Source organism: Labrus bergylta, chromosome 17 (assembly GCF_963930695.1).
Source record: "Labrus bergylta chromosome 17, fLabBer1.1, whole genome shotgun sequence".
Lineage (NCBI taxonomy): Eukaryota > Metazoa > Chordata > Actinopteri > Labriformes > Labridae > Labrus > Labrus bergylta.
Window position 1 is genome coordinate 18675473 of NC_089211.1, and position 27361 is coordinate 18702833.

The following is a 27361-nucleotide window of genomic DNA, read 5'->3' on the forward strand; positions in this document are numbered from 1 at the left end:
GACTGATTGAAAATTTGAATACAATAGGCCTTTTACACAGCAGACATTTTGACTTGTACAGTAAGAAAATCTATGGAGGCCCATTACTGCCAGAAAAAAAGAATAAAAGAAGATTCAATTCAGCCTTTATAAAAATATAGTGTATCATGAAAAGCTGGAATAATTACGTAAAAGTCATAATTATAACACTCATAAGTAAAAAAAAAAATGTAAATGTGATGAAGTTTAAATTGTCATATTTCAAAAAAAGATTTTCTTTTTGGGCTTATATGCCTTTAATGGGATGGAGGAAAGAATCGACAGGTAGGATTCCGACCATGGCTTCCAAATTGTGGCACTTTACCCGTCATACATGGGGCGCTACCAAACCTCTAGGTAGGCCATCAGCGCCCTGTCTAAGTATATTAATGTTTGCATATTTTCTATTATCTTGGTTTTTCTAATTTTTTTTAATATCAGAATTATAACTTTCTATCCATATCCTTTTTTATTGTCACAATAATGTATTTTTTAAAAAAGTATTTTTTCCTTTTTTTCCATCCCATAAGTTTTCATTTTAATTCCATTGTAATGCCTTGATATGTGTAGGCTGATTTTTGTATTATCAAAGCTAAGTTTTTATCAATTTTATTCCTTTACTGGCAGAAATAGGCTTCCGTACATCTTTACTGTTTTCAAGTAGGCAACCCATGTAAGCCATAAAAAACATGTCAACATGCATTAGCTTATTTAAAAAGTATTTTTTTAGATTTAAACCTGTTTCTACTTTGGCAAAAAAAAAAAAAAAAAAGCCTGACCCTTTAGCCTGACAGTAATTCATGCAGCCTCCCAGTAAAGTCACCCAGAGTGTGTGAAAAGGTCACATGCTGTACTAAAAGTGCAATAAAGTTTTGATCACCCTCGAAATGATTCAACTGCTTGTCCTTGAAGCTGTAACGGTTGCAGGTCGGGGGCTCGTCCCACGCTCGTCTCACGAGGGTAACGACCAATCAGCTTCGTCCCCTGCGAGGAAGGCGGAGGAGACATTACAGCCCGCTACAGATATACTCCGTGGCAGTTCTCTTTCTGTTCAATGTGTGGGACTTGTTGTTGCCACCCCGAGCTGACTCGGGTGTTCCTCGTGGCTGTCAAACTGAAACCGCTTTATCATTAACCCAAAGTAAACAGACATAGGCTACTATCAACTTTTTTTTTTTGTAACTCTGAAACTGGACAAACCGAACAACTCCCACCGTTACTTATAGTTGCTCGAAACTTGCAACAAAATAAAGGGAAAGTAGCGTGAGTTTGAGCTCTTGAATCTCACACTGTGCATCTAACGGGACGTCTGGTGTAGGAGCGGAGCACGAAGAGGTGTAGTCTCCATTCATCCTTTGCTGGGTTGCTGCCACCTGCAAACATGACGCGAAGGTCCTGCGCGATTTATGCGGTGGGGCTCATCTGCGCTTCCCTGCTGGTCGTTGGGCTTGGCTTAATCGTGGGTCAAGTTTTCCGTACCTTCATGCAAGAACGCCTGAAAAAGGTAAAACATTTTTTTTAAAATTGTTTTAAATGTACAAAGCACGCTCGTGTATGACTGCTTCACTCATGATTTATTTCCTTGAATGCATCGCTGTTAACAGGCAGATTCTGCAGGTTCTGCCTGTTAATAATGACGGGGGGGGGGGGGGGGGTAATCATGTGCTGAATTGCGCAGTCTACTTTTGTGTTTGCAAACTGTGGTCACTGGTCGCCACATCGAAAGTTCATCACTTTGTTTGACAGTTTAACTTCCTTGTATTCAGAGCAGGACATTACCAGTCATAAATTACAAATGGCATGCTTTTAAGATTAAATCTAGCTCATTATAAAAAGGTGTTTTGCATGACTCAGGTATAAAAAAATAAATAAAAAAAGCAACACTTTCTGGGGCGGGAAATGAAGCAGCAGAACAAACTTCCCTGCTGTTGTTTGCTGTTGCTTATTGGTTATCATGCATGAATGTGATGCCTCCTTGATTGCTTTTGTCATAACAGTCCAGTGACTGCTGTTAGGGCTTGTGATGTGTTTGGGATAGACAGTGATGACAGGGCTGTGTGTTGCCTCCCAGAAGGAGAGGCTCTAATAAGCAGTTCAAACTCCCTGAGAAGGTGGAGGTGGTGTTATTAAGGGTTCAGGACAGCCTTTTTTTTTTTGCAATCAGTACTTTCTCTTCTTCCACAGTTAGATTAGTCAGCCACTTTAAGCTTGAGACACAAGTTATTTTCCATTATCCTGCATTGTCTCTTAAGTCTTTATCTGATGCTGGATCCGAAGGAATTCCCAATTGTCTGCTGGTGTGCCTTCACTTTTTGTCATTAGGAAAGGATGTGGTTAATGCAAATTCCACAGCCCAGAATATGTAGGCTAAGGGGCTGGGTTGGTTTTGCTTCTTCTTAGTATTGATCAGTATTTTTAACTCATGAAAAAGCTGCTGCTCTGAGAAAATGGAGTTAAATGGGAGGTTTTGTTCCACACAAATGTAATAATGTCAATTAGTAAAGACTTCAGTTTGAGTTTAGTCCAGCTGGTCACACATTAGACACTAAAGCCTGGCTTGATTCACAAAGCCTCATTCTTAACATTCATGGATTAGAACTGAGCTTAAAAATGAAAAGGATAGTATGAGCTGACCTCTTAAGGACAGTCTGCTTTATGAATGTGAGATAAAGAACGTGTTGTTAGTGGCTTTAATGCATCTGATGGGAGGAAAATCAAGCGTGGGAGGTATAGTCCCACAGGGGCTTATTACATTCTAGTCATGAAGAGTCTACAGTGTAGTGTTAAAAGAAAAAGTCAGGATGACATCTGTAGAATATTTGTTTTGTCCAACCACAAGTTTAAAAATGCTGTATATGGAAAAGTAGATATCCCAAATTTGCACACCACATCTTTACACTTCTTATGTCCTACTTTGAGGGAAGCTCAAAGGACTGCAACCTTAACAAAATATTATGCAAATAGACAAAGTGTGCACATTTGAAGACTAAGTGTACAGAAACATTCTCCAAATACAGAAATGCTAATCATCTGATGAGAACAATAGAAGTGACCAGAAGACACCTAACTCTGAAAAAACGCCCCAACATGAGAGTTGAAAAAAGTTTGCAACTAAGTTAAGCATATTCACACTTTGGAAACTTCGCTGCCTTTTACACTCAGAGTAGGAAGCTTAAGCTGTTGTGCAACTGCAAGGATAGAGAACAGTGGAAATTGGGATGCAAATCTGGCAACACTTCAAGCTAAAACAAATAATTTGATAACCCATCAGCTATAGTTTTAAACAAGAGCTATTGTTAGCATTGAACCAACATAACCATTAGCTGGGAAGTGTGAGAATGCTTAAATCATCATACAATAGTGTGTGGTTGTCGCAGTGAAACAATTCCCCCTGCGGAGATTCTTCTAAGCTAATGAAATGTTAACTAGGAAGTGGTTAAATACTAATACACTATTTACTGATGCCTGACACTTGTGTATGCGTTATAAAACATGTTCCGTCAGCTCGAATATTACCCAATGTCCCTCTTGTTTATTTTTACTTTCCATTGTCTCTCAATTTGTCTGGTACCCAACATTTATACAACTTCAACCCTGGAACTATGACTCGGAAATCTTAACATGAGAAGAAACTGGAAATGTTTTGAACATGGTCAATATGAAAAAAATAGCTTGGAGAGTAACGCGAGGCTACAGTTAGCATTAGCTAAGCGCACTGCTCAGGTTTTTGCTCGGTCTTACTAGAATGGCAGCATCTTTAGTAAACAATGAATGTTTTTCCTTCTCTTTCTTCATGCTTCTGTTGAGAATGTACATGTTTATTTAAAACTTAGTTAATGTGTTATCAGAGATGAGAAGATGTTTTTTTTTTTATTATTTTCCTGTGATTTTCTGAACCTCTAGTCTGATGGGATGATGTCTGAGCAACAGCAGTGACTGATGATGGGAGGTGCAGATTGTAAACAGATGCATAGATACTTCATGGACAAGAAGAATGTAGAGACAGAAAAGTGAAGTTTTCTCTGAAGGCTGTGTTCAACTTGGCAGATGCATCAAATTGTGTCCACGGGGAGGAAGGGCGGTGAATGTGGCTTGATCACTTATGTTCAAATCTGATGTGAGATGGATATATAAAACGCACGTAAACATAAATATTTACACACACACCGCTCTCTCATTTAAGTCTTCATGTTTAACTCTGTAGTTCTATAGATCTCTTTGATTTTTAATCTTCAATCCAAGATGTCAATGGGTCATGATTCCAAACAGTCTCATTAAAGAGCATTAAACACAAACATCTGTAGATATTTACATTTGGTTCATTTGCACAACTGAAAGCATTTGCACAGCATCAGTAAACATGCTTTAGACCCAAAGTGAATTTTTCTTGTTGTTAATTTACCCTTTGACCGTGTAGGTTAAGGTCCAGAGTCTTTCTGTATTTCCAATACTGACGACTGCGCCAGACAGTGAGGTTTAAAGCTTTCCCAGGAGTTTCACTTTACTTTGATAACAAAGCGGGCGTGAAAGTACACTTGGCCCCCATTCAGTGTTATCACATGGCCCACCTTCATCCTTATTTTCATCTCAAACCTGCTTAATGTTGACTCTAATAGTCAGCAGGTACATTCACAGGGTTTTTCTAGTTGGAGGAGTTGGTGCTGATACTGCTACTTAACACTAGAAAGACCAAGGCAGTCAGTTTGACTGTTTTTTAATTTTGCAATGTAATAACTTACTTAAAATAAAACCTATGTAACTACAGGACCATGACTTTTCCTAAATGTGTCTATATTTTATTCTAGCATTGTTATTTTATCAAAAACACAAAACACAAAAGAATTTTGAGTATTTCTACCTTGAAAGTCCATAGCGGTCATATTGACTGCATGCATTATAGCCAGTGTATCGTTTCGGTATTCCCTACTTTTTCCCACTCTTGAAGGTAGAGGTGGGTGATATGGGCAAAATATCATATCACGATTTATTTTTGGCAAAATCACTGTCACGATTTTATCACGATTTTTTTCATACTGATCTTTAGACAAATTTGTAAGTTACTGACCAGTTCAACCAAACTTATTTCCCTGTATAATGTTTTTAAATGCACAAAAACTGTGCAGACAAGTTTAATCTATTTGAAAAACACCTTTGTAGGAGGTCTGGAGGTCTCTCACCCAGAACATCTTTAGCACCAGAAATGTCTTTCCCTCAATTTGATCAATATTTATGCACAATTTGAAGGTTTTCCTCACCACTTTGAAATTATGATTTAGTTATGTGTCCTCTTTTTATGTTCATCAGGAACATTTTCACGCAGTGATGCATTCATTTAAAAACATGTAGACTTTGAGTTCTTGTGTTTCTGTTCTATTTTAGCCCTGCAGAGTTCCTCCAGCTGTAGCTTCAGGCTCTGCAGCCTTTGTTGTTTTTTATGACATCATTGGACTAACTTTAGTTTTGTTTATATATAATCAAACATAATACAGAATGTGTTAATTCTGTGACACATGATCAAAGTAAGTTTTACTGATAGAAGAGTTTAATTCATAGAGGGGGCGGGACATTGTTGATTGACAGACAGTCACCATGGTTACTCACTCTCACCTGCCTGCTGCTTTGTAACATCGTTTAGTGTAATCCCTATAGTTTCCGTTATCACAACAGGTGAGCTTCGGGTGGAGAGGCTTGATAGTAACTTTTAAAAACTGAGAGAGAGCAGAAAACACCGACAGCAACATTTTAAACACCGGGGTTATATCTCCACTGACTGTCTGAGCTCCTTCATGTCTGTCTCTGACTGTTAACGTCTCTCCGTGTCGCTATCTGAGCTGTAGGTTAATCTTAACTGTGCACACTATGCAGATAAGTTAACTGTTGCTCACAGCGTGTCGGTTTGGAAAAATATCAGAACAGTTGCATATAACCGAGATGGAGTTGTTTTTGCGGACTTTACTTTTAAGTTTCGTTTTCACCGCGGCGGAGCAGAAGGGGAGGGGGAGACGCGTCTGTGTCGGAGCATAAACTGCAGCATGATAGAATAAACACATTAGCCCGGTTCTACCATCTCTCTGCTTTGGCAGATCGTCAGCAAGTTAAAATCCTTCACGATCTAAGATCGTTATATCGCCCACCCCTACTTGAAGGTGCGCCTCGCTGTTGCCTAGCAACTATTGTTTATAACGCTCGAGCCAAGGAGGAAAGAAAGCTTACCCGCCTAAAACCATATAGAAAGAATAGGAGACATACATTTGAATTAATCAACATTGAAAAGGCAGAATAGAGTAAATTAAGATCTGATTTAGAACAGAATAGAACGAAATGTCAGGAAGGAGGAGGATTGCTGCCACAGAGGCTTTAGCCATGCTCCAGAGCCTTGATGAGGCACAGTCTGATGGTGGCGCAGGTTCGGATACGGAAGGTGATGTCTCCTGGTCTCTCGAAACTTCATCTGACACTGGCTCTGAGATTGAACCTGAGAATGATACAGAGATCATTCCCATTCGCAAAAAACGCCGGCTGCTGTTTCCTAGTTGTCGATAAACTATTCAAATTTCAAATTCATTAGAATTTTATGTTTGTGTCCTGAAGTTTATTATACCTTTCACAACATTACAGATCCATTTATTCTTATATTTGATATTGATTATTGAAATGATATGCAAAAAATTAGTAAACAGTCAAACTGACTGCTATGGCCTTTCTAGTAGTGATAGAATGCCGGTCGTTCTAGTGTCATGACATTTTCTTGAGGAGTTAAACGTTGGCCGGAGGTCACATTTTACAACATTTTGAATCAGACTTGGTCGCATTGGATGAGTTTATATTATTTTTTGACACTTCCATGTCTCAGATAGTTTCCTCCTGCTGGAACGAAACTCAAACGGACTACACTCCTGTTGAATTAATTGACAAAACAGCTAAAACATGCCTCATTGACAGTTGAGTGTCGTTTACCAACCACATTTACATGTCAATATTTACTTACGGGTGTCAGTTATGCTGATAAATTACACTGTTTACTCTAAGCCTTTAGCCTAAAGACAGTTTGGTAGGGCTCCAATTTCAAAAGCCCTGGTTGGCTTTGTTTATGTAGATGCTTTTATGGACCCATCCAGAAACCTCAAGTCAGGTGCAATCAGTATCTTTTTCAGCATAAAACAAAAGTGTTGGGTTGCGTAACCAGGACATAAACTTACAAGAGAATATGGGGAAAGTTGAGTGACAGAGCTTTGTTTTCTTTCTGTACTTGGTGCTTTAGTTTTAAATCATTCAACAGGTGTCAATTCTTTGACACGCAACTCAAAGTTAAGTGTAAATTTGAGAGACATAAAAAGACAAAAAGAATACAAAGGGCATGGCCTCTGTGTCCTAAATTATATGTTTCGAGTGTGTCCTGCTGTTGTAGTTTAAATAGTTTAGAAGGATTGAGGCAGGGCTTTGAAAAATGTGTGTTTTTCATACCATGTTCAGTACAGAGAGAGTTTATTAGAAAGCGTCTTATCACCAATTGAAAATAGAGTCTGGCCTTAGCCCATATACAACAGCAACAATCTTACTAATTGTGGTCAAAGTTCATATTCAGGTTCAATTGGAGTCTGACTCAGTGAAATATAGATGTGGGTTTGGCACACAGCTCTCACATGCTGGCATGTATAACTTCTAGCCTTGCAGTATGATTTATATTCCATGTATCATGTTACTAGCTAACAGCAGCTGTATTGGTGTGAAGGATCTCACTTCATGGATAACCTCTCAGCAGTCGACTCTCTTTGTGTGCTAAGCCTCTTTCACACTCCTAAGTTTATTGAGAAACTAACTTGTCTGGGAGCTTTTATGTGAGTGAAACAGGGTCAGTATGCAATGACCTGCTGTTGAGGTGATGGTGAAAAAATGACTGTTCCCTTAAGAGTCATTTGATAATTTGACATCTAGATCAGATTAGACATAACTAGCCAGTAGCCAGGGGCCCCTTCCCAGTAAAAATCTGTGTTTCCTTGATAGTTGTAGATTTGACATAAACATGTTTATCTCATAGAGTTTGGGCTACATTCCTGGAATATAGCCAGTTGCAAATAAAATGTGTTCTTCATTTTGACAGTGCCAACAGTAGAAAGGCAATAACATTAATCCAAAATCCAAAAGTTTTCTCCCCTGGAATAAGATATACATTTTGTGTCTTTATCACAGAACACATGAGAACACAAGACAAAACAATTAATGAAGTCCATGAATGGAGTTGAACATGTGGATTTTCAAAAGGTTTTTGAATATATCCAAGGATGTGGCATTGCACTAGTATTACTGCCAGGAGAGTTCCAGAGGGTTGGGGCTGCCAAAACGAAAGCTCTGCCGCCAAAAGTCTGCCTGTGTGGGAGATGGAGAGCAAACCAGTGTCAGAGGTTCTGGGACGGAGTGTAGGGGTGTAGGAGATCAGAAAGGTACTTGGGGGGGATTTGTAGTTGAGGGTGTTCTTGTATGTGATGTGGGACTTGACCGGGAGCCAGTGAAGATGGATGAGGGTGGGACTGATGTGCTGCCAGGGCTTTGTGCGGGTGAGAACCCTGGCAGCTGAGTTCTGCACATACTGGAGCCTGTACAGGGTTTCGCTAGGTACCCCAGACAGGACGCCATTGCCATAATCCAGACGAAAAAGTGATGAAGATTGTATGACAGATTCTGCAACAGGGTCTGTGAGTGATGGCCAGAGTCTGGAGATGTGTTTGAGTTGGTAGAATGCAAATTTGGTGATGAATTTGATGTGTGACTGGAATGATAGGGTGGAGTCCAGAATGACACCCAGGTTATGGACTTCCGGGGATGGGCAGATGGAGCAGCCATCGACATTGAGGAGAAGATCTCCAGCCTTCCGGAGCAGCGCCTTAGTGGCTATAACCAAGAGCTCTGTTTTATTACTGTTCAGTTTGAGAATGTTCAATGACATCCATTTATGGTCTAGAGATACAAATGGACATATCTTCAAAGCCTGGAAAAAAGACAAACTTCCAAACGCATTCTTACATTTATCTGGTGCTTCTGGTCCTCCCCTCTTAGAATGATTTCTTCCCTGGTTGGAACTTTTGCGTACAAGGCGGGTTTAATACAAGGAGAATTATTAAGACATTTTATTAAACCATAAGAATAATCTGAAACACTCTGCTAAATCCAATATTGCATCAGTATTAAAAAGACTGGACTAAACTTGGAGCATTTGCTCTTTTGAAAAATGGTTTTGCCGTAGTTCTGAAATGATTCTGTAAAAGCTAAATTGCTCGCTTATTTCCATAAAGGGGTTCGGCTGAGCGTTGCTATGCCAAAGGTTCATTGCTTTAACTGGTTGTGAGACTTTCCAATTTGTCAAAAGACATTTTGGTGTTTAAATAAGTACTTTAAATGGATTTAATTGAGTGTTTTATGATCTTTAGAGTAGTCAATTTGCCTTCCTTTCATTGAATTGACCTTAATATAACTTTGATAGGGCTGGACTACAGCTCCGCGTGTAGAGCTTTGTAAGTTGTTTGACCTCTATAGAGGCAAACCCATTTGGAGTATGCAAAGCTTTTGCAGCACGACTTCAGGATTTAATGAATAGCCTCTGGCTGTGCCTGGTGTTATTCACGTCTATGTTTTTGCCTGTCTCAACATCAAAGCTCTTGCAGTGTGTGTATTTGTGTATTCACCTGCTTCATGTGTTTTCAAACGGGGAGTGGTGTGAGAGTAGCGGTGGTAAGCACTGAGATGAGAGGCTTTCTCTGTTCCTGTTTTCCATGTGGTATTTCATGTAGCATGCTGGGAGGGTTAACATATTGATTGTTCGTTGCATGAAAATAGGACATAGAAACAACCATGCGCTCCCTTCCTCAATCTAAGGCGACAGCTTTATTGTCCTTGGCTACTCAACTAAACTTTTGTCTGTGTACAAGTAAAAGGGACCCCAACAGAGGAGGGGGTCTGTACGCCCCTGAAATAATGGGACCTGTTGGTGTGTTCAACCCTCTGAGCTTACTTTTATCTTTAACACAAATCTGACACAATTAGGCCAAAGTGAGATTTCCTCTCGATTTGTCTAAAGAATTCTTAATCCTTCCTTCACCCTTTTTTTTTTTTCCTCTCACTCCCTTGTTTTACAAGTCTTCGAAAGTTTCCTGTAGAGTAGAAGGTTACAAAACTCCCGAGGCAAAGACATCTTCAGCGGCAGTTTTCTTGAGCACTCATGCTAAAACAGTACCGTGCAGGATTTAGCCTGTGCTGTACCTCAGGGTTATAGGTCTCAGCACAGAGGAATGCGGCTCAGATCATTAAAGTTCTCAGTCCTGAGGGAAACCAGTGGGCATCCAACTCCCTGCATCACATGATTTGTCAGCGTCTCTCTCCGGAGAGTGCTGGTTGTCATTGGTAACAGCTCACAATGAAAGGGTCTCCCCTAATGCCATTTATTTGGGCAGCCAATGGTCTTGTCCGACGCTCAGACAGCCCCCCTACCCAAGGATGTTTTCGTTCTCCGGGTTGTTTTGAGAGATTGTTGAAACGCCAGATTCAAAACACGTGTTAACTATCTCAAATATGTGTGCAGCAAATGCATCACCAGACGACAGCAACCATAAAAGGAAAACAGTGAACTCATAAATTAAGTTTGTTTTATTTATATTTACCATAGTGTTTATGATTTTATAGAATACCTCCCACACATATGTATGTGATTCAATGATGTTTGGATTTGATGAGATGCATTCTTTATGTCCCAACAGGAGATAGTGTTGGTAGAGGGCAGCCGTGTGTTTGAGTCATGGAAAACCCCTCCCCCTCCCGTCTACATGGAGTATTTCTTCTTCAACGTGACCAATGTGGACCAGTTCCTTAAAGGGTCCAAGCCAGAGGTCACTCAGGTCGGACCCTACACGTACAGGTAGGATGCAAGAGCACGTTAATGAAAAGTGCACATTCTGCCACAAAAACTGTAACTACATCGTGAAGTGTTGTGAAATTTTTTTCATAGTATGTGTCAAAGCTGCTTACTGAACTACTAGTAAAATGTGGACTTATTTCACTGCAAACTCTTCACAAATAAACTGCACTCCTGAAATGTCCCAAAATGTTCAAGTTAGCTGAAACTGCAAAAAAAAAAAAACAGCCATATGTGGCCCATGAAAACGATATCATCAGGATAGCCTGTTGATTGATTTATGGCTTTTTATCACTCTCTAACCAAACCAATCACAGCTCATTCTCACAACAAGGCGGCCCATTTAACCATGACTTCATCCTCACTTATCCCTGCTACACCAATGCTTCTCACACTGCGCTGCTGCTGGCAAAGCTTTGTCTCCACCACCCCAGCCTACTTCCTTCTTGCCTAAAGTACCCCAGTACAGGGGGTTTAGCATAGCGCTCCCTGGAAAGCTGTTGCGTGCTGCTCAACTAACCCAGGAAGCATCTTTATAGCAGAGCCAGGTGAAACTGTATTTCCATTTAGCAATAAATGGTTAAATGTAAATTAACTTTGAGCGTGAGGTATAATGGTAACGCAATGAGTCAAATTGGCATCCTGACCCTTCACTCCCCCTGCTGTGAGGGCCACGTAAGGGCAACTCAAGAAAAGGTCAGGGGCAGGGTGTCCTGAAATTTTCTACAAATATTCAGGAGGGCATTTGTGAAATACTGTCAGCACTGTTTGCAGCACATGTAGCAGAGCTTCCTAACATATCTTGATCCATGGTATAATATTGTTGGAAGACTCTTAAATTAAGTGATTTGTTTCAGAAAGCAGCCATTCGATCGACTGATATGGAAAAGTTATTTGTATTCCAGTTAAAATATCCTCAAAAATCTTTATTTAAATTCAGAATCTGCTTTTTTTTTAGTTTAGAATCTCACACTTATTGTAAGCATAAAAATGAGCCAAATTAGTTAATTTTTATTCCACCACCTGTGTACCCATAATAGAGTATGTTATTTCCACCTTTTTGGAGACCTGAAGAGAAACGCTGTGAAGAGTAGACTTTTGGAATCATGTCTGATGCCCCCAATAGAACCCTTAAATAAATATCAAGGTTCAATGCTGAAGCACCAAAAATGTTACAACAGCCAGAGTGCATTTAAGATCATCCACCGCCACAATCTCACCTATATCTAACTTTATCGGCTTCCTTGGCTCAAATGGAAGCTGTGTTTGAAGTAAAAAGTTGTGTCATTGGTCTGTGATACTCTTGTGTGTACAGAAAAGATTCAAGAAAACTTCATGAAAAAAAGATAATCCAATGTTTGAATGTGTTTCCCCAGGGAGTACAGGTATAAGGAAAATGTGACCATGGTGGAAAACGGCACCAGAGTGTCCGCCTACAACACCAAAAGCTTTGTGTTCCTGAGTGACAAGTCTGTGGGTGACCCAACTGTTGATAGCATCACCACTGTCAACATCCCTGCTTGGGTGAGTAATGTACTGAAGGTCTCCGCCAAGTGGAGGAGTGTAAATCCAAATGGGGGGAATTGGATTGCCCACTTTACCCATCCTGTATTCTGTCCCATTATTTCCTATTCTGCTCCACCTTTCTGTCTCCAGGCTGTGATGGAGAAGTTGAAAAATAATTTCTTTAAAGCCTCGTTTATATCCATCATGATGAACAATTTGGGGAGCGGCCTCTTCACCACGCGCACCGTGGATGAGTTGCTGTGGGGCTACGAAGACCCCTTACTGGCTCGCCTTTCTTCCTCCAGTCCTGATGTGGAGAAAGTCTTTGGCCTCATGTACAAGGCACGTACAGCTGAGCAGTCAATTAAAGATGATGAACTAATGTTGGCTATTACATAATAAAAAAAACAATAATAGATCAACAAAAATTACTCTATAAAGCACTTTCACATTTAAAAATGTAGACTCAAATGGTCATAGGCACAAAACATGTTGAGAGGGTATGTGAGCTGAGCTGCTGCTAACTTTAGCTTAGCTTGTTGATAGAAGGTACGCCTTTTTTTGGGTAAGGATTCCCTCCATTTTCTCCAATTACGTAGCTTTAGACATTAGCAAAATTATTCACCTCCTCCTCCTCCCCAAAACAGACAGAAAATGTCCTTTAAAGCAGGGAATACCACTAAATAATGAAGTTCCAAGTTAAAAGTCATTGTCTTTCTTAGTCTTTTCTCCTGACTCCGGATGTCCGTTAAAGGGGCTGCGAGGAAAAGTTGCCACAGAAGTCCATAGAATCAACATCATGTTACCATTTCCCCCCCCCAATATTTTGCTTATCCCTGGCTGATCACACGACCTTTCTCTTTAAAAGATGACCTCCACTTTCTTTACTGGCAGCTCAGAAAGGTTTTTTAGCTGGAAGTGGGGGGCACATTCCAGCATGTTTATTCATTTAGTTAATGTAGGTGATTTTATCAGGATCCCCCTATGACAGCCATTCATTTACCAGCCCTTTGATGAACCTCAGATGAATTCACTCCATTACATTTTCAATGAAACCCATCATAATGTAGTCTGTTACTCTGAAAACCATTGCAGCATTTGGTATGACAAATCATTTTTTTGTGATTTTGAAATTATGTCTAACAATTTAATATCTTGGATTTATTTAGAAAAATGGAACTAATGACGGGGAGTTTGTCTACCACACTGGGCAGCAGAACTACATGGACTATGGCCGTGTCGAAACATGGAAAGGCAAAAGGTAGCAGTATTGCAGTCTAACACAATCACCCTCTCCCTCTCTGTCATCATCCACTGTCATGAAACTTCACTGCGTAACCTTTGGGTTGAAATAGATTCTGAAATCTTCTGCTTCTGCCAATAACACGGGAGTACAGGCTTTATGTGTCTGTCTGTCTGTGTCTGTTAGCCTGTCGATCTTGGCTGATTTCCATAGTACAAAGCAAAGAGCAGGACATCCTGATACCCAGAATGCCTTAATAATGGCATCTTACTGAACATTCTTATCCCATTTTATAGCCTCAGATCCCTTCCAGTCTCTAATTACCCCTTCTCACTCCAGGGAAACCTCTCTCTTTATCCACTGTGACTTTCAGATAGAAACATGTTTGATCATCAGAACTTTTCATTGTAATTTACTGTCATTAAGATGGAGATGATTACAATGTTGACATTGAAAGAAAGACATTACCAAAAGGCATATCCAGCCAAGAATAACCAAAATGTTCTTTGGACAAGTAAAATACAATCGGAAGTTGAGCTATTTTATAATTGTGCTGCCTCAGTCTGAAAGCCTGCAGAGGCACCATAAAAGTTTGAGAAACAGTGTTTAAAAATAGAAACCCTAAGGATGGACAGGACATGTTCATGAACTTTTTGAAAATCTTGATGCAACTTTCAAAAGACGTTAAATGCTTATATATGTTGTTATATATACATATTAATATACGTTGCTGTGTATTGTTTTGCAGCAATGTGTCGTTCTGGACGTCGACTCAAAGCAACAGCATCAACGGATCAGATGGAAGTGCGTTCCATCCTCTGTTGAACAAAGACGAACGCCTTTACATCTTCACTCCAGACCTCTGCAGGTACAGTTTAGCACAACAACGCTGTCCTGCAGCCTTATGTCTCCATGTGGCATCACTTTCAAATGTATACATCAACAAACCTCAGCTATTGCATTGTCATACTTAGAAGATGACTCAAAGGTCCAATATGTAAGATATCTACTGAATGAAATCATAAAATGACCTTATTATGTCATCAGACATTAAAGAAACATGCTATGTTGAAGTGATGGCTTGTCTGTTAACAATGCAGCAGACAGTATGTCCTCTTCTAAATTTAGATTCCTATCCGAAATTGTCTGTATTTGATTGGACCAGAGAAGGTAGGCGGTTTTAAGGCACCCCCGCACGGTCATTTTAGATGCCCCCTGTTTGCCGGGCAAACAGCAAACCAACAGGTGTTGCAACGATGGAAGCTGGAAAGCCAACTGGTTCAGATAGAACTGACTCTACCCGACCTAAAAAGCATCTGAATTTTTCGTATGAACTCCACAACCAGAAACATGGTAAAACTAGGATAAATATTGGAGATGCTTTTGAAAAATTAGGATACATATTCAAGATGCTTTCGAAAAATAGAGAGAGGTTAGAATACAGAAAGGTTTAAAGACCGATGCGGAGCTGGCTAAACTGTGAAGCTTCAGTATCCGTGACATGGTAGCCTGTCTGCACAACGACTCTAGGAAGTAGTGGGAGGGGGGAGACAGCTATCTTTAAAGTTTGAATTGGGACTGCAGTACCCGTTTTGAACTGTAGGTGTCAGAATTACATATTGCTCCTTCAATGGCTGCCAACACTTGAATATAAAAAACAACAACAATGTGTATTAGTATACAGTATATGTAGAGCTATTGTGTTGTACAATACAAAAAAAAAAACCTCAGTACATTTTCTAAATTATAACCCAAAATGAAATGTTAGATACGAGGATGGATCGCTCTAGCAGGACGGACAGATTTTCAATATATGCTTTGAAGGAATAAAAAAAAAAAAAACGTTGTGAAGTTGACTAACAGACGATCAGTATGACGAAACCAAAGACAGTTTGAAGACATAAACTGTATACCAAAAGAGAGGATGCAAGACAACGTTAATCAACCTCAGGTGTTGCCAAACAATCCTAAGCCGCATGACATCCTCTTCACAGTGAAGGCCTTAAACAGGACAAGCTTCTTTTAAACTGCTAGCATGACTATAAACGCTTACTGAGAGTTTAACATTCAATTGAGATGAGTGGAATTTATTTGATTTGATAGGCACAATACAATTTATCATTGTTCCAATTCAGAGCAGGAAACTGATGATGTGTCAAACAGAAAGTTTATTGAATTTGCTAATTTTTAAACTCTTGATCCCATTTGGGCTGATAGATGTACAGTGTGATTAAATAGAGATGTGCTTAATAAGTCGATTTAGAGATAAACATTGTCACCCTCACTTGGTGAACCAGGATATTTAGACAGTTAAAATGTTAATGAATAATGTCATGACTGTAGTCCCAAAATAAATGTTGAATCTAAGCTGTAGGCAGCCACAAGTCTCCAGCTCTCTGCGCACTACTGCCTAAATGTAAACCAGCACAGTGGACGACTAGCTTCCCTTGTAGGAGACGATGTAGCCACATGTGCAGTTCACATTCAGCATGTGCATGTAAACCTGCAGGGTGGACCCAACACTGGGAGTGCTAGCTCTGTTACCGTTCGGGCACGGTCACACTGGTCATCCGTACCGTGCCCAAGCACGCTTCAACGCTAAAGTCCAGTTCGTTTTGACCAGTGTGACCGCTCTGTATCGTGCTCAGGCACGGTACACATCCTTTGGCTTCGGCACGGTACACTTCATGCACAAGCATGCGGGTACACAACGCTGACAGCCTTCATTAAGGAGAAATCCAGAGTTTCATGGCTGTATCTGACTAAAATGACACAATATAAGCCACAAAGTAGCTGTCATGTTCTCTGTGTTGTTCTCCGATGTACGGACTCACAGACTCTATTTTACTCTATTTTATTTTTTAATTTATTTATTGCTGTGTCTGATTAAAATGGCTTAAAATAAGCTGTAAAGTCAGAAAAGTAGCTGTCATGTTCGGTGTTTTTCTCTGATGTGCAGACACGGACTCGACTGTGCGTCTCTTTCTCTCTCTCTCTCTCTCTCTCTCTCTCTCTCTCTCTCTCTCTCTCTCTCTCTCTCTCTCTCGCGCCCTTATCCACACTCAAACCAGTTTGACATTATTTACCCGCAGACGCTGAGATCCTGTGTTCAGCAATGTTAATTGGGCTCAATTCTGATTGTTTTCTTTGTTTTGTAATGTAGTCTATGTTAGACTAGTCAACTAGTCTGAATTTGAATTTCCATTTAATCGACAGAAAGGTTTGTTTTTAGGAACATGCCTATAATTAAATATAGTTTTATGCAAGGCACTATTTACCTGATTCTCTAACATCACAGAAATTTAAGATTTGCATCCTCCCCTTTGTCCCACTATTACCCTGTGCCATATTAATCTCGTGATGGTGCGGTTATTAAAGGTTACAAATTGAACATCTATTTCTGGTCTGTGACTTGGCCTCATATCAACACACAGCAGGACGCAGGCTTTCATATCTGGTATGGAAATGTGCTCACAAGCCTCGGATCCCACAGATTGTTATCATAACATCCTGATCACTTCCAAACAGCACCACAGGTGACGTTTGTTTTCTTACCAAGCATTAGCGGCCTTTTTGTGTGGGATTTCTTCTTCTTTTTTTTTTTTAAAGCCTAACATGCCAGAAACCAGGAAACACTTTATGGAGAGGCTTACTTAAAGAGGAATGTTGGTCTGGAGTGTAGTGGGGATGAAACCAGGGTGAGTGAGGAAGGGTTGGGAATGTTGTTGGAGTAAGAAGAACATTTAGTGATTGTGAGAAGCTTAAATTCACAGAGGGACATAAAATAAATCAAGGTTTCTCTTCTTGAATAACAGTAAAAATGACGCTTTCCATGCAGAATCGGCCTCCATACTTGTTCTTTGAAAACCCTTGTTAGGAGATTCAAGCCCTTGAGAATCCTCTGGAGGGTTTTGCAATCGGGGGGTATTTTTAAAAAAGCTTGAGTAAACTTCGCACAAAATCACTTACTGATGAATCCTTCTTTGGTATTTTACTAAGCCTTAATGCTGACTTCAATGATAAATCTGTCTCTTGGCATTTGTCTGAAGCTTCTTCTTCTTCTTTTTTTTAATAACCTTGACCTATGAAAAGCTGCAGCGGACATCTTCCCCTTTTTGTTGAGGGTGGAAAGAATCTGTTGGAGTGTCATGTTTGTACCTTTGACTCTGATTGGCCGTGTGTCAAAAAAAGTCCCTCGCCCAAACGTTTACACTCTCACCTACTTATCCATTGCCGAGTAACTGTCTGAGTTATTGTGAGTAAAGGGAACGCTCCCTCCCTGTTTCCTGTGCTTTTACCCTAATTTAAAGAGGAAATGTTCCATAAAGTCTTACGTGTTAACCTTTCACACAGATAGATCAGATCAGATTTTTTTTTTTTTTACTTAAGCCGCTGTTGGAGAAGCTTAGTACTACTTTGTTTTCAGATAAAGGACATCTGGGACTGATCTGCTAGATAAAAGCAGGGCCAGGATTCCCATCTGTGACCTGAGAAGACCCTTCGGTCAGGTCACCGACAGCTGATCCTCAAAAACTTCAGGATTTTGACAGATTGTGAGCAGGTGTCATAATTTGAATACCAACTTGAATTCTCCCACACGTTGATCTTTCAAGGAAGCTGCAATCCTTCATTTAAAAGCATTAGAGTACATGTACACACTGTAGATACATGGATTAACAACCAATCATTTGAAAAAATACTGACAAAACAAAAGAGGCAAACGGGATCTTATTTCAACATTTTGTCCTGGCAGCTGCAAATGGTTTCAACATCTGTGCAACTGCTACCAAAAAAGTCCTCTGAAAACTAAAGCAGGCAAACACAAGAAGGTATCCAAGGCACTCTGTTCTGATACAAAAGTTAAAAAGCCTGTATGAAGTCATGGCTACAGGTAAAGTTAATAATGTGTGGCGGACCGACATCAGGGTGCACAGCTCATGGAATTATTATATAGCAACAAACATCCTCCAAAACATATTCACAGTAGTGTACAACTAAAGTACAGAATATGTGAAATTATCTTTTGTAATGAGAGGAAAAAAGAAAAAAATATATATATGGGTGTGTTTGAAATGAAAAGAAAAAACAAGTACTCAATGAAAGAAAGGAAGCAGATACTAAACAGGAGGTAAACAGGTAAACACATCTATACATACACACATACATACTGTATATGTAAATATACAGGCACACTTACATCATACATACAAAGGTTTTTAAACCTGTTACACCTGTTTCGCCTCATTTCACCAGCTCTTCCAGATGTTGGCCCTGAAACAATGAGAGGATTAAGATCCAAAAGAAACAAATCTCATCTTATTTGAATTTGATTCAAACTGTAACTGTGTCTCATTCCCAGCAGGACAAGGCCGAGACATTCCCAGTCCTGTCCCAGTGTAGAAACACACAAGGCTTTCTACTTGGCCTCTCTCACGAAGGTCAAGGGAAAGGTCTCTACAGTATTGTTGCACGGTTGGTGGGCTGCGTAGCTAAAGGACTGCATCCTCCCGGCCAGTTGGCAGACATTGTAAGGGCTCCTTTGTTCTCATGGAGAATCGTTGGGATTCCCTGAACAAAACAGAACTGCAGATACATAGGACCAAAATGAAGCTCTCACAAGAGCTCAATTCTCTCGAAGGCTGTAAAAACACAACAAGGAAGAAAACACAATGACGGATTTATGATTTTCCACTCCAAGTACAAAAGGAAGGTCAATACAAAATGACAGCTTTTTTCCCCCACTAGTTAAGAATGAAAGAAGGAAACCCAACAGGATTTTAGCAAAATGATGAAGTCAGCATTAATCCCTCAGTTTCTCTTATATAGTCACTCCACTGTAATGAATCTTTTCCTTTTGTGTACATTTCATCGTTTCATTAGGTAGATGATAAGAGCCAATAGGAGCTGCAGCCTAGTTACGTTGCATTCAGGTTCAGCTGTGCAACTCTGAGCTTACATAAGCAGATAAGAAACACAATAAAAAATAATCGTCACAGTTATTTAAAGGAGGCTGGTTGTTTTTTTATCACTCATATTGGTTGTTTTTTTTTATCACTCATATTGCTCCATCAGCCCCTGTGTCGTTTTGGCTTTAACATTTTGTATTAACTCTATGCTTTGAACTTCAGGAAGGAATTAATAACATTGAGTTTCCTGCAGGATGCTAATACTGCACACTGTTTGTCAAACAAAATGTGATTCAGCTATAAACTGCTGAGCAATCATACAAAGTCGTAAAGACAGAGGGAAGCAGATAAAAAAAATAAAAATAAAAACTAATGTCCTGTTATATTAATTGTGTTTTACTCTCCAGGTCCATCTACATGGAGTTTGAAAAAGAGGTAGAGGTGAAAGGAATCCCGGCCTATCGCTTCACCCCACCTCGCTCCGTCTTGGCCAGCAAAGAGGAGAACCCAGCCAACGAGGGTTTCTGCATCAGCCCACAGGAGTGCCTGGGAACGGGCCTTCTCAAAGTCAGTCCATGTCGGAAAGGTAAATGGCAGCTTTTGCCGGTGCGGACTTTTCCTCACCCGCTCTTTGCTCTATCACACGCCTATTACTAAATCCTCAGAGGTGCCTGCCTTGAGTTCAACACCCTTAATTCTCTTCTCTTTTGTTTTCTTTAATTAGCTGCACCTCCCACACATTATAGTCTCTGTGCTTTCACCCTGACACAGGCCTTTATAGATAGCACCTGCCTTTATTCCCATCCAATTTTATTTCCGTTGTGCTCTTTTCTTCTTTTCTTCTTTTATTATTTGGGCTTGCAGTAATTCTTCCATCAGTTAAGCCTTCCTTTTATTTCCCTCTTACTATAACCAGCACGAATACCTTAAATGCCTCATGTGACATGGCTCTCCATGCCTCTCCACACCTCAGGCGCCATCTGAACATGACTGACCCAGTATCTGAAGGGGCAGTAAGTCCTGTCACCTGACTCTGGCTTTGAACATGACATTTATTACCTCAGTTCCTGTGTCTGTTTACTTCTATTTGTTATAAAAAAGCATATATATATATATATATATAGCATTCTAGATTATATGACATTACCTGTGATATATCATGTATTAAAAATTTTATTTTCATTTAATTTCCTCAAAAACAAAAGCTTGTGTCAGAGAGGTAATCACACACAAGGGAACAAGTGGATTAAAGCACATTGTTTTTTTGAGCATATTCAGTAAAAACAAGTGCACACTGTTAGTGAGGAACCCTGCTGGCACTGAACAAGAGGTGGGGTCTACCCTGAACACGTCACAACAATATAAATACATTGACAAAGACGAAAACAGATGAATTGTTATTTTCTGTGAAGCAGCCCCTTAAAAAATTCAATGGATTCAGATGAATTATCTTTTTCATTTTCATTATCTTTGAAAATAACAAACATCCGTTGCGAGGTGGCGACTCCCCCTGCTGGGATTAACTGGTACCTGCTATGTACGTGTATGATTAGTCCAACCTATGTAAGATTGTGAACATTGCCTGATATAATCCCTGAAACTGAGTGTGACATTTCAATAAGGAGTGTTGTCCTCGTCGTTTTCTTGTATTGGGCAATAACACACAACAAGAGAAGTGAAGCCAGCAAAAAGTCAGCAAGGCTGTGATTTTCCACCAGAGTAATGTTTTTATTTTATTACACTGGTACACTGTATAAGCCAAATCAAGTCTGGGAAACGAAATCTGTCTCCAGAAGGAGAAAAAATCTCTGCTCTCTACTATGAATAGAAACTTCAGGTCTCCTTCCATTTAAATGTAAATAACCCTAACCCTAACCCAATGTTCTTGGAATTTAGGTAAATGTATATATATGTTTTAAGGCAAAAAAATTAAGTATAAATTAGGTGCAGCCAACGACACACACTTTATTCTACTCGGTAGGAGGATTAAAAACAGTTGAGAATAGTTGATGAAGTTTGTTTATGAAACATGTTTGGGCTCAGGTGTTCAGAGAAAGAACTCAACTAGAAAAGTGCACTCAAACGTTTCCCCTTAATAGTGTGCGTGTGTGTTTGTACTACAGTGACCTTGTGGGTTGTCACGGGAACAGCCTCTCAGGTGACTGTGGGTGTCCAGTGTTTTTGTCAAACGTCTGTTGCCAAACACAAGAGCAGGAAAGCTGTCACCTCTGCCCCACTTCATCAGCGCCTTGCACTGTGCCAGAGTCTCACTCTCTGATCAACGCAGTCTTTCATATCACAGGTAGAACAGGACTGAGATGTCGGCCTGGAGACCCTACTGTTCCTTATCGACCTAGGCCATGGTAGGAACTCAGTGTCTCCTTCAAAACAATATGTGGAAGGAACTCAGCTCGAGTAACAACAGTCTTTATCTGCATCACAGATACATCCCTTAATTTCTTTTACACGGAAAGGTTGTGGTCAATTTATGCCACTGTTGTTTGTTTTCTTTGAAAGACTGACTCTTGAGTAATGGGCTGCGTGCACTGCGACGGATCCGATCTTATCTCATCTCATCACGTCACTTGATGTTCTTTACAAACGCACTCTCCTTTAATACAGCGTGGTTTCATTGAACATCAAAAGAGCAGGAAGTTGGACATTTGATGTCCCTGTTGTTTTGCGGTGCAGCTACTCTGAACACCTGCAAAGCTTCTGTTTCAGGAAGAGTTAGAGGTCATGTTGCATCGTTGTTTTGTTTACTCTCTGGCAGACTGTGTGCGGAAACTTAGATTTGTAAAAAGAAGAGCATATCATAGTACAGTGGAAGAGAGACAGGAAACACGAGGTGGAGACAGTGAGGTTAGGAGTTAAAACTGTGGTAGACACTGTACATCCGGGACTGAAGCCTCCGCTATACCAGATGTTACAAAAAAAAAAAAAAAAAAATCTCAAACAACAACAATGAATCAAGTAGATGTATAGCTTCAATGCCAGTATTAATGGTTAAAGGGTATGTAAGGTGTGTGTTAGCATATGCAACTAAGAATGATGATAGACCGATCAGTCCAATATTACCATCAACAGCTACAGAAACAATTAAATGATGAGGACACTGATGAAGTTAATTATTACAGTAGAAGCTGAGCAGATTGATAGATGGATGGATGGATGGATTGATAGATTGACTTTCTTCTTTTTAGAAACTTATAAAGAGAACTGAATAGAGCTATATTTTGTCCTGTGTAGATATGATAGTACTCGCTATTTAATGTGTAAAAAAAAAGAGGAAATGAATGAGGAATACCATTGAGCCATGTGACAGCCTGAGTGCCTCCTCATTCATCGTGAGTCGTTATCAAAGATGATGCATGTAATTCGTTATTAATAGCATTTGTGTCACCCAACAGAAGAGTGAAGAGAAGTGAGAGAAAGCATTTTGTTGTGAGTCATCCTGTCACGGCAGAGCATACACATCACGCTTTCATTAACTTTATGATGTCCCTTGCTTCCCTACTTTTCCTTCCCTCTCCCGCTGTCCTCTCAAAGGAGCCCCGGTGGTCGCCTCCTTCCCTCATTTCCACCTGGCAGACCCTAAATATGTGTCAGCCATCAAAGGAATGTCCCCTCAAGGAGAGCATCACCAAACCTACCTTGACCTCAACCCGGTAAGGTTTACGATTATTATCTATAATCTGTTACTCAAAGACAACTGTTCATAGCCATATCCCTAAGAATGACTACTACTCCACCTAGTGGTGCGTTAGCAGTAGTGCAGAAGTTAATCACCTGCTTTGGTGGTATTAACTTTCTAAGTCGTGCTCTTAAAACAGTGTCATAGATTGAATATTTTTCTGATGATAAAAAGCTTAACTTGACATATTTCATTTTTCATGCAGACCACTGGAGTGATTGTACGTGCAAACAAGAGAGCCCAGGTGAACATCCTGATGAACAAAATCTCTGGATTCGCGTGAGTAACCTTGTCCAAACTCAACTGTTATTATTCTCTCTCTATATATACAGTATATATATATATATGTGTGTGTGTGTGTGTGTGTGCGTGTGTGTGTGTGTGTCTGTGTGTGTGTGTGTGTGTGTGTGTGTGTGTGTCTGTACATGATAAATCAACACTTTTGTCTTTGGCTTCACAACAGGAAAACTAGAGCTTTGAAAGAAATCATCTTTCCTGTCATGTTCCTCAATGAGGTAAGACACTTCCCTCTAGGCAGGCTGAATCTCACACACGTGTCCTTTTGCAGAAATTGGTGCAAATTCTTTCCATGACTTAATTAGTACCATGAAAAAGCACACTGTTTTATGCATGTACCATTACTTTTCAACAACATGAATCAGGATTCCACAGGATTCTTTTTTTTTTCTTTTTTGTTAAGGCTACACAAATCACTCGTAATATACAAAGTTTCCTCTCCTAACTGTGTCTTCTGGGTTTTGTTTTGTTACACAGAGTGTGGTAATCGATGACGCGTCTGCAGCCAGAGTGCACAAGCTGCTCCTCATCGTCACCCTCGTGTCTAACTTCCCGCTCATCATCGTGGGAATGGGTGCCATCATGCTCGCCGTCTTCATCCTCCTTCTGTACCGGTCCCGACAACAGAAGGTGTGACACCAGCTCTTAACTGTCATTTTTACTCTTAACAGCTTTCCATGCCTCTGCTTTGTCCCATAATGCATTTGTGTTTGTGTGTTTGCACAATTCATCCAGTTACTTAACCGCACACTAACGCACACTGTGCTTGTATTTATCATTGTTTGTCTCTGCGCAGAATGAAGCTAAGCGCGTTGTGTTTACCAAGGCTCTCTATGCTGTAAGTCTTTATGGTTATTTTGCTGCTTTTCAGCCTTCGCTTTATCCGAGCTTCTGTCTTATTGTGCATCCATATGCAGCTTAAATCCCATTTTTAATATGCAGATACATGAGTTTAACCCTGCTGAACTTATTCTGGTGCTATACAGAAAACAAACTGCCTGATTTAACATATTAACACTTTAAAGTAACACTATTGAATATAAAGAACTTGTAAAAATGTCATTAGCAATGCTTGTATTAGGGAGTTTATAACGCTGATTTATCCTTTCAGACCGCTACTGAAGACGATACTTCCTACTCTCCGGTCAGCGACAAGGAAAAAGACGACTCGCAAAACGGAACCTACATCGGTTTGACCGCTAAAGCAGACCCCCAAGCTTGAGGGGAGGGTGGGGGGGGGGGTAGTGTTGGAAGGAGAGACAACAATCAGAATTACACACAGGGATTGTTTTCAGGAGAGGGAAATCCCCCACAGAAAACTGTCAATATTGCCTTTTTTAAATTGTAAATCTATGAGGGTTGGGGGGTAGAGGGTAGAGGAGAGGAACATGTTTTTAGTCTGAAACATACTGAACTGTATGTTATTTAATTTTAGCCATGGAGGGCTTTCCTTTCTGTCTAGGTATAGAGGTATAGCAGAAACGGAAGAAGTTCAGGCTTTGCCTCTCTGATGAGCCCACGTTGTAGAGGTCTGAAACAAACAAAACTCACAATTTCATTTGAAGCCTGGGATTTAAAAAAAAGGTTTTACTGTGTTTTTATCAATATAAGATTTTTATATCAGATTTTATATAACAACTACCATGTAATAGGACACAGAAGATGTTTTTTTAGATATTATAAAACGCCAATATAATGTAATGAATACACATCTCAGGGGGGCTCAGCTTAGCTACTATCAAGAATGATTAGAGGAGAGAGGAGGAAAACAAAGGAAGTACTCTCTGTGTGAGGACATTTATTCCCAATTTAGTATTACTTTTATTTCATTTGCATTTCATCCTAAACGTAATGTTACAGAACATTTTTTTAGGCTCAGTGATACTTTGCCTTTCATACACTGTGTTTAGAGTGATACCTGTGCACATCTTTATCACTGTGCCTGAAAAGCCTTCAGGTATGTTTCTTTTTTGTAAATAAACAGCGTTCTTCTCAGTGTGTGACGGGGAGAATCAGAGAGGAAATGTTGTACATTTTGGATACTTTGATGTTTGTAAAATAAGAAGTTCTTCCCATTTTTCTTTCTCTTGTGTGTGTAAATGTTCATGTAGAAATGTTAGAATGAGGAACGTTTATGTTAGAGCTTCAAAATAGTGCCATTATTATCGCCACTTAGGTCAGCCGCCTGAAGTCCTGAATCTGACAGGAATTGATGGTCGAAAACAATGATTGGCACACTACTGAATTTAAGTGTTACAGTATTTTTTTTCCCTGTGTAACTGCGTGTACTATCTAACATGGTCATATGAACTCATGTTATTATCATTTCAAATTGTGCTTTTTTGATGTTGATGAAGGCCTAACTGTCCTTTTTGGGGGGTTGTTTTGGCACCCTAACATATGACAGACCTTTATAACATTGTTTATAAAATGTCTCTTTAAGATTTCATTTCAAGTGTCCATCATTGCAACTAAAAACTCATGAGGGGTCAATATGAAGAAATGCTGTAGTTGTGCCTTACAAAGAATCGATGTTACTGGATTTGATTTGCCTTCACGATTTTTACATATTTTGTAAAAAAAAAAGAAAGAAAAAAAGGACACCATGTCGTAGCACCAAATCTACTCTCATGTAGATATCTCTTCTTGCCAGATACCAAATGAACTGAGCCTGAAACTGGTTTTAATAGTTTTTGTATTGCTTGAGTTTTAGACTGTGTTCCAACTTTTTTTCACTCAAGCTGGGTGAAAAAAAAAAAAAGTAGACTTCAGGTGCCGTTTAATGTGATCTAGATAATACTGCAGAATGACTTCATTGAACTGTGATGAGCCCAGCTTTTGTTCCTGCTCTTATTGTTAGTTGGATGAATGAGTTGCTTTAAACTCCTCGCACTTGTGTGATCATTAACGAATAAAGAAATAGTGAAGAAGCTGTCACATTTCTCCTTAGCAGATAGTTGTCTTTTGATTTGACTATTTGTGTTTGATGTATACGTTAATTCAACTGTGTATAATTCAATCAAATGAATATGGAAAAATGAATTGAGAGCGCACAATATAGAGTCATATTTTCTTGAGCGGATGAATGTGTCTGTCTTTAAAGTATTACACAATATGAGTGTTGGGTTTCAGCAGGATCAATCGTTTATGTTGCATTGATAAAAACCAAAACACACAGCATCATATGGACTATACACTTTGTGCTGTACTCTGATTACTGATTGTACTTTCGGAAATTAAACATACATCTATAACCACATTTAATTGTCAACTTATTTTGAAAAATGGACTGTCAATACTGTTTTCACTGTGTGCACAAATTAAAAGCACTTAAAAGTGAATGTGGCCTTTGATTGGTTTATCTTTTTTTATTTTGGGTCATCTCTTATTTCGGTGACGTACTGTAGAAACAGGGGCGCTGCTTGTCAACAGGCAAGGTGGGCAACTTGCTTAGGGCCCCCCCTTAGGGCCAGTAGGGGGGCCCCCCTGCTCTGACAAATTTTCAACCACAGCAGTGGCTCAAAATGTGCAAAGTTTGCAATGACAGTAGGAAACCTCCCTAAAGTGGCCCCATATGAAAGTCTTCACTCTTGTTGCGCTGTCAAACGTTGCCTGCATTACTCCTGTGTTGACGTTTGTCAGTAAAAGTCCAGCGGAGGAAGATCAAGGGTTTTATTGATCTTTATATGTATATTTTGAACACAAGGTTCACATTTAACTATTTTTTGTTGGTGTCAGATTCTTCATAACATAACAGGCTGGTTGGAGGGCCCCCCTGTGAATCTTTGCCAAGG

General features: G+C 39.8%; 1 protein-coding gene across 2 annotated transcripts; it reads left to right on the forward strand.

Moving 5' to 3' along the window:
- The first annotated feature begins 1052 nt into the window (after positions 1-1052).
- Positions 1053-26908, forward strand: LOC109997139 (lysosome membrane protein 2). 2 transcript variants are annotated; one of them, XM_020651525.3, is made up of 13 exons: positions 1053-1522; positions 10767-10924; positions 12298-12445; positions 12578-12769; positions 13597-13688; positions 14419-14538; positions 19984-20162; positions 23126-23244; positions 23476-23549; positions 23734-23785; positions 24045-24197; positions 24364-24405; positions 24679-26908. In XM_020651525.3, exons 1-13 carry the CDS (start codon positions 1400-1402, stop codon positions 24787-24789), a joined length of 1563 nt encoding a protein of 520 aa, XP_020507181.2. In that variant the 5' UTR covers positions 1053-1399; the 3' UTR covers positions 24790-26908. The 2 variants fall into 2 exon arrangements, with proteins under 2 accessions (XP_020507181.2, XP_020507182.2); XM_020651526.3 differs by lacking the exon at positions 24364-24405 and having other exon boundaries at positions 1054-1522.
- The last annotated feature ends 453 nt before the right edge of the window (positions 26909-27361 follow it).

Bases quoted from the DNA above. Each gene is read 5' to 3' on its own strand.
- LOC109997139 (XM_020651525.3), top strand. From the start codon at position 1,400: ATGACGCGAAGGTCCTGCGCGATTTATGCGGTGGGGCTCATCTGCGCT. The intron at 23,550-23,733 runs GTGAGTAACCTT...GCTTCACAACAG, and splicing joins AACAAAATCTCTGGATTCGC to GAAAACTAGAGCTTTGAAAG. The intron at 24,406-24,678 runs GTAAGTCTTTAT...TTATCCTTTCAG, and splicing joins TTACCAAGGCTCTCTATGCT to ACCGCTACTGAAGACGATAC.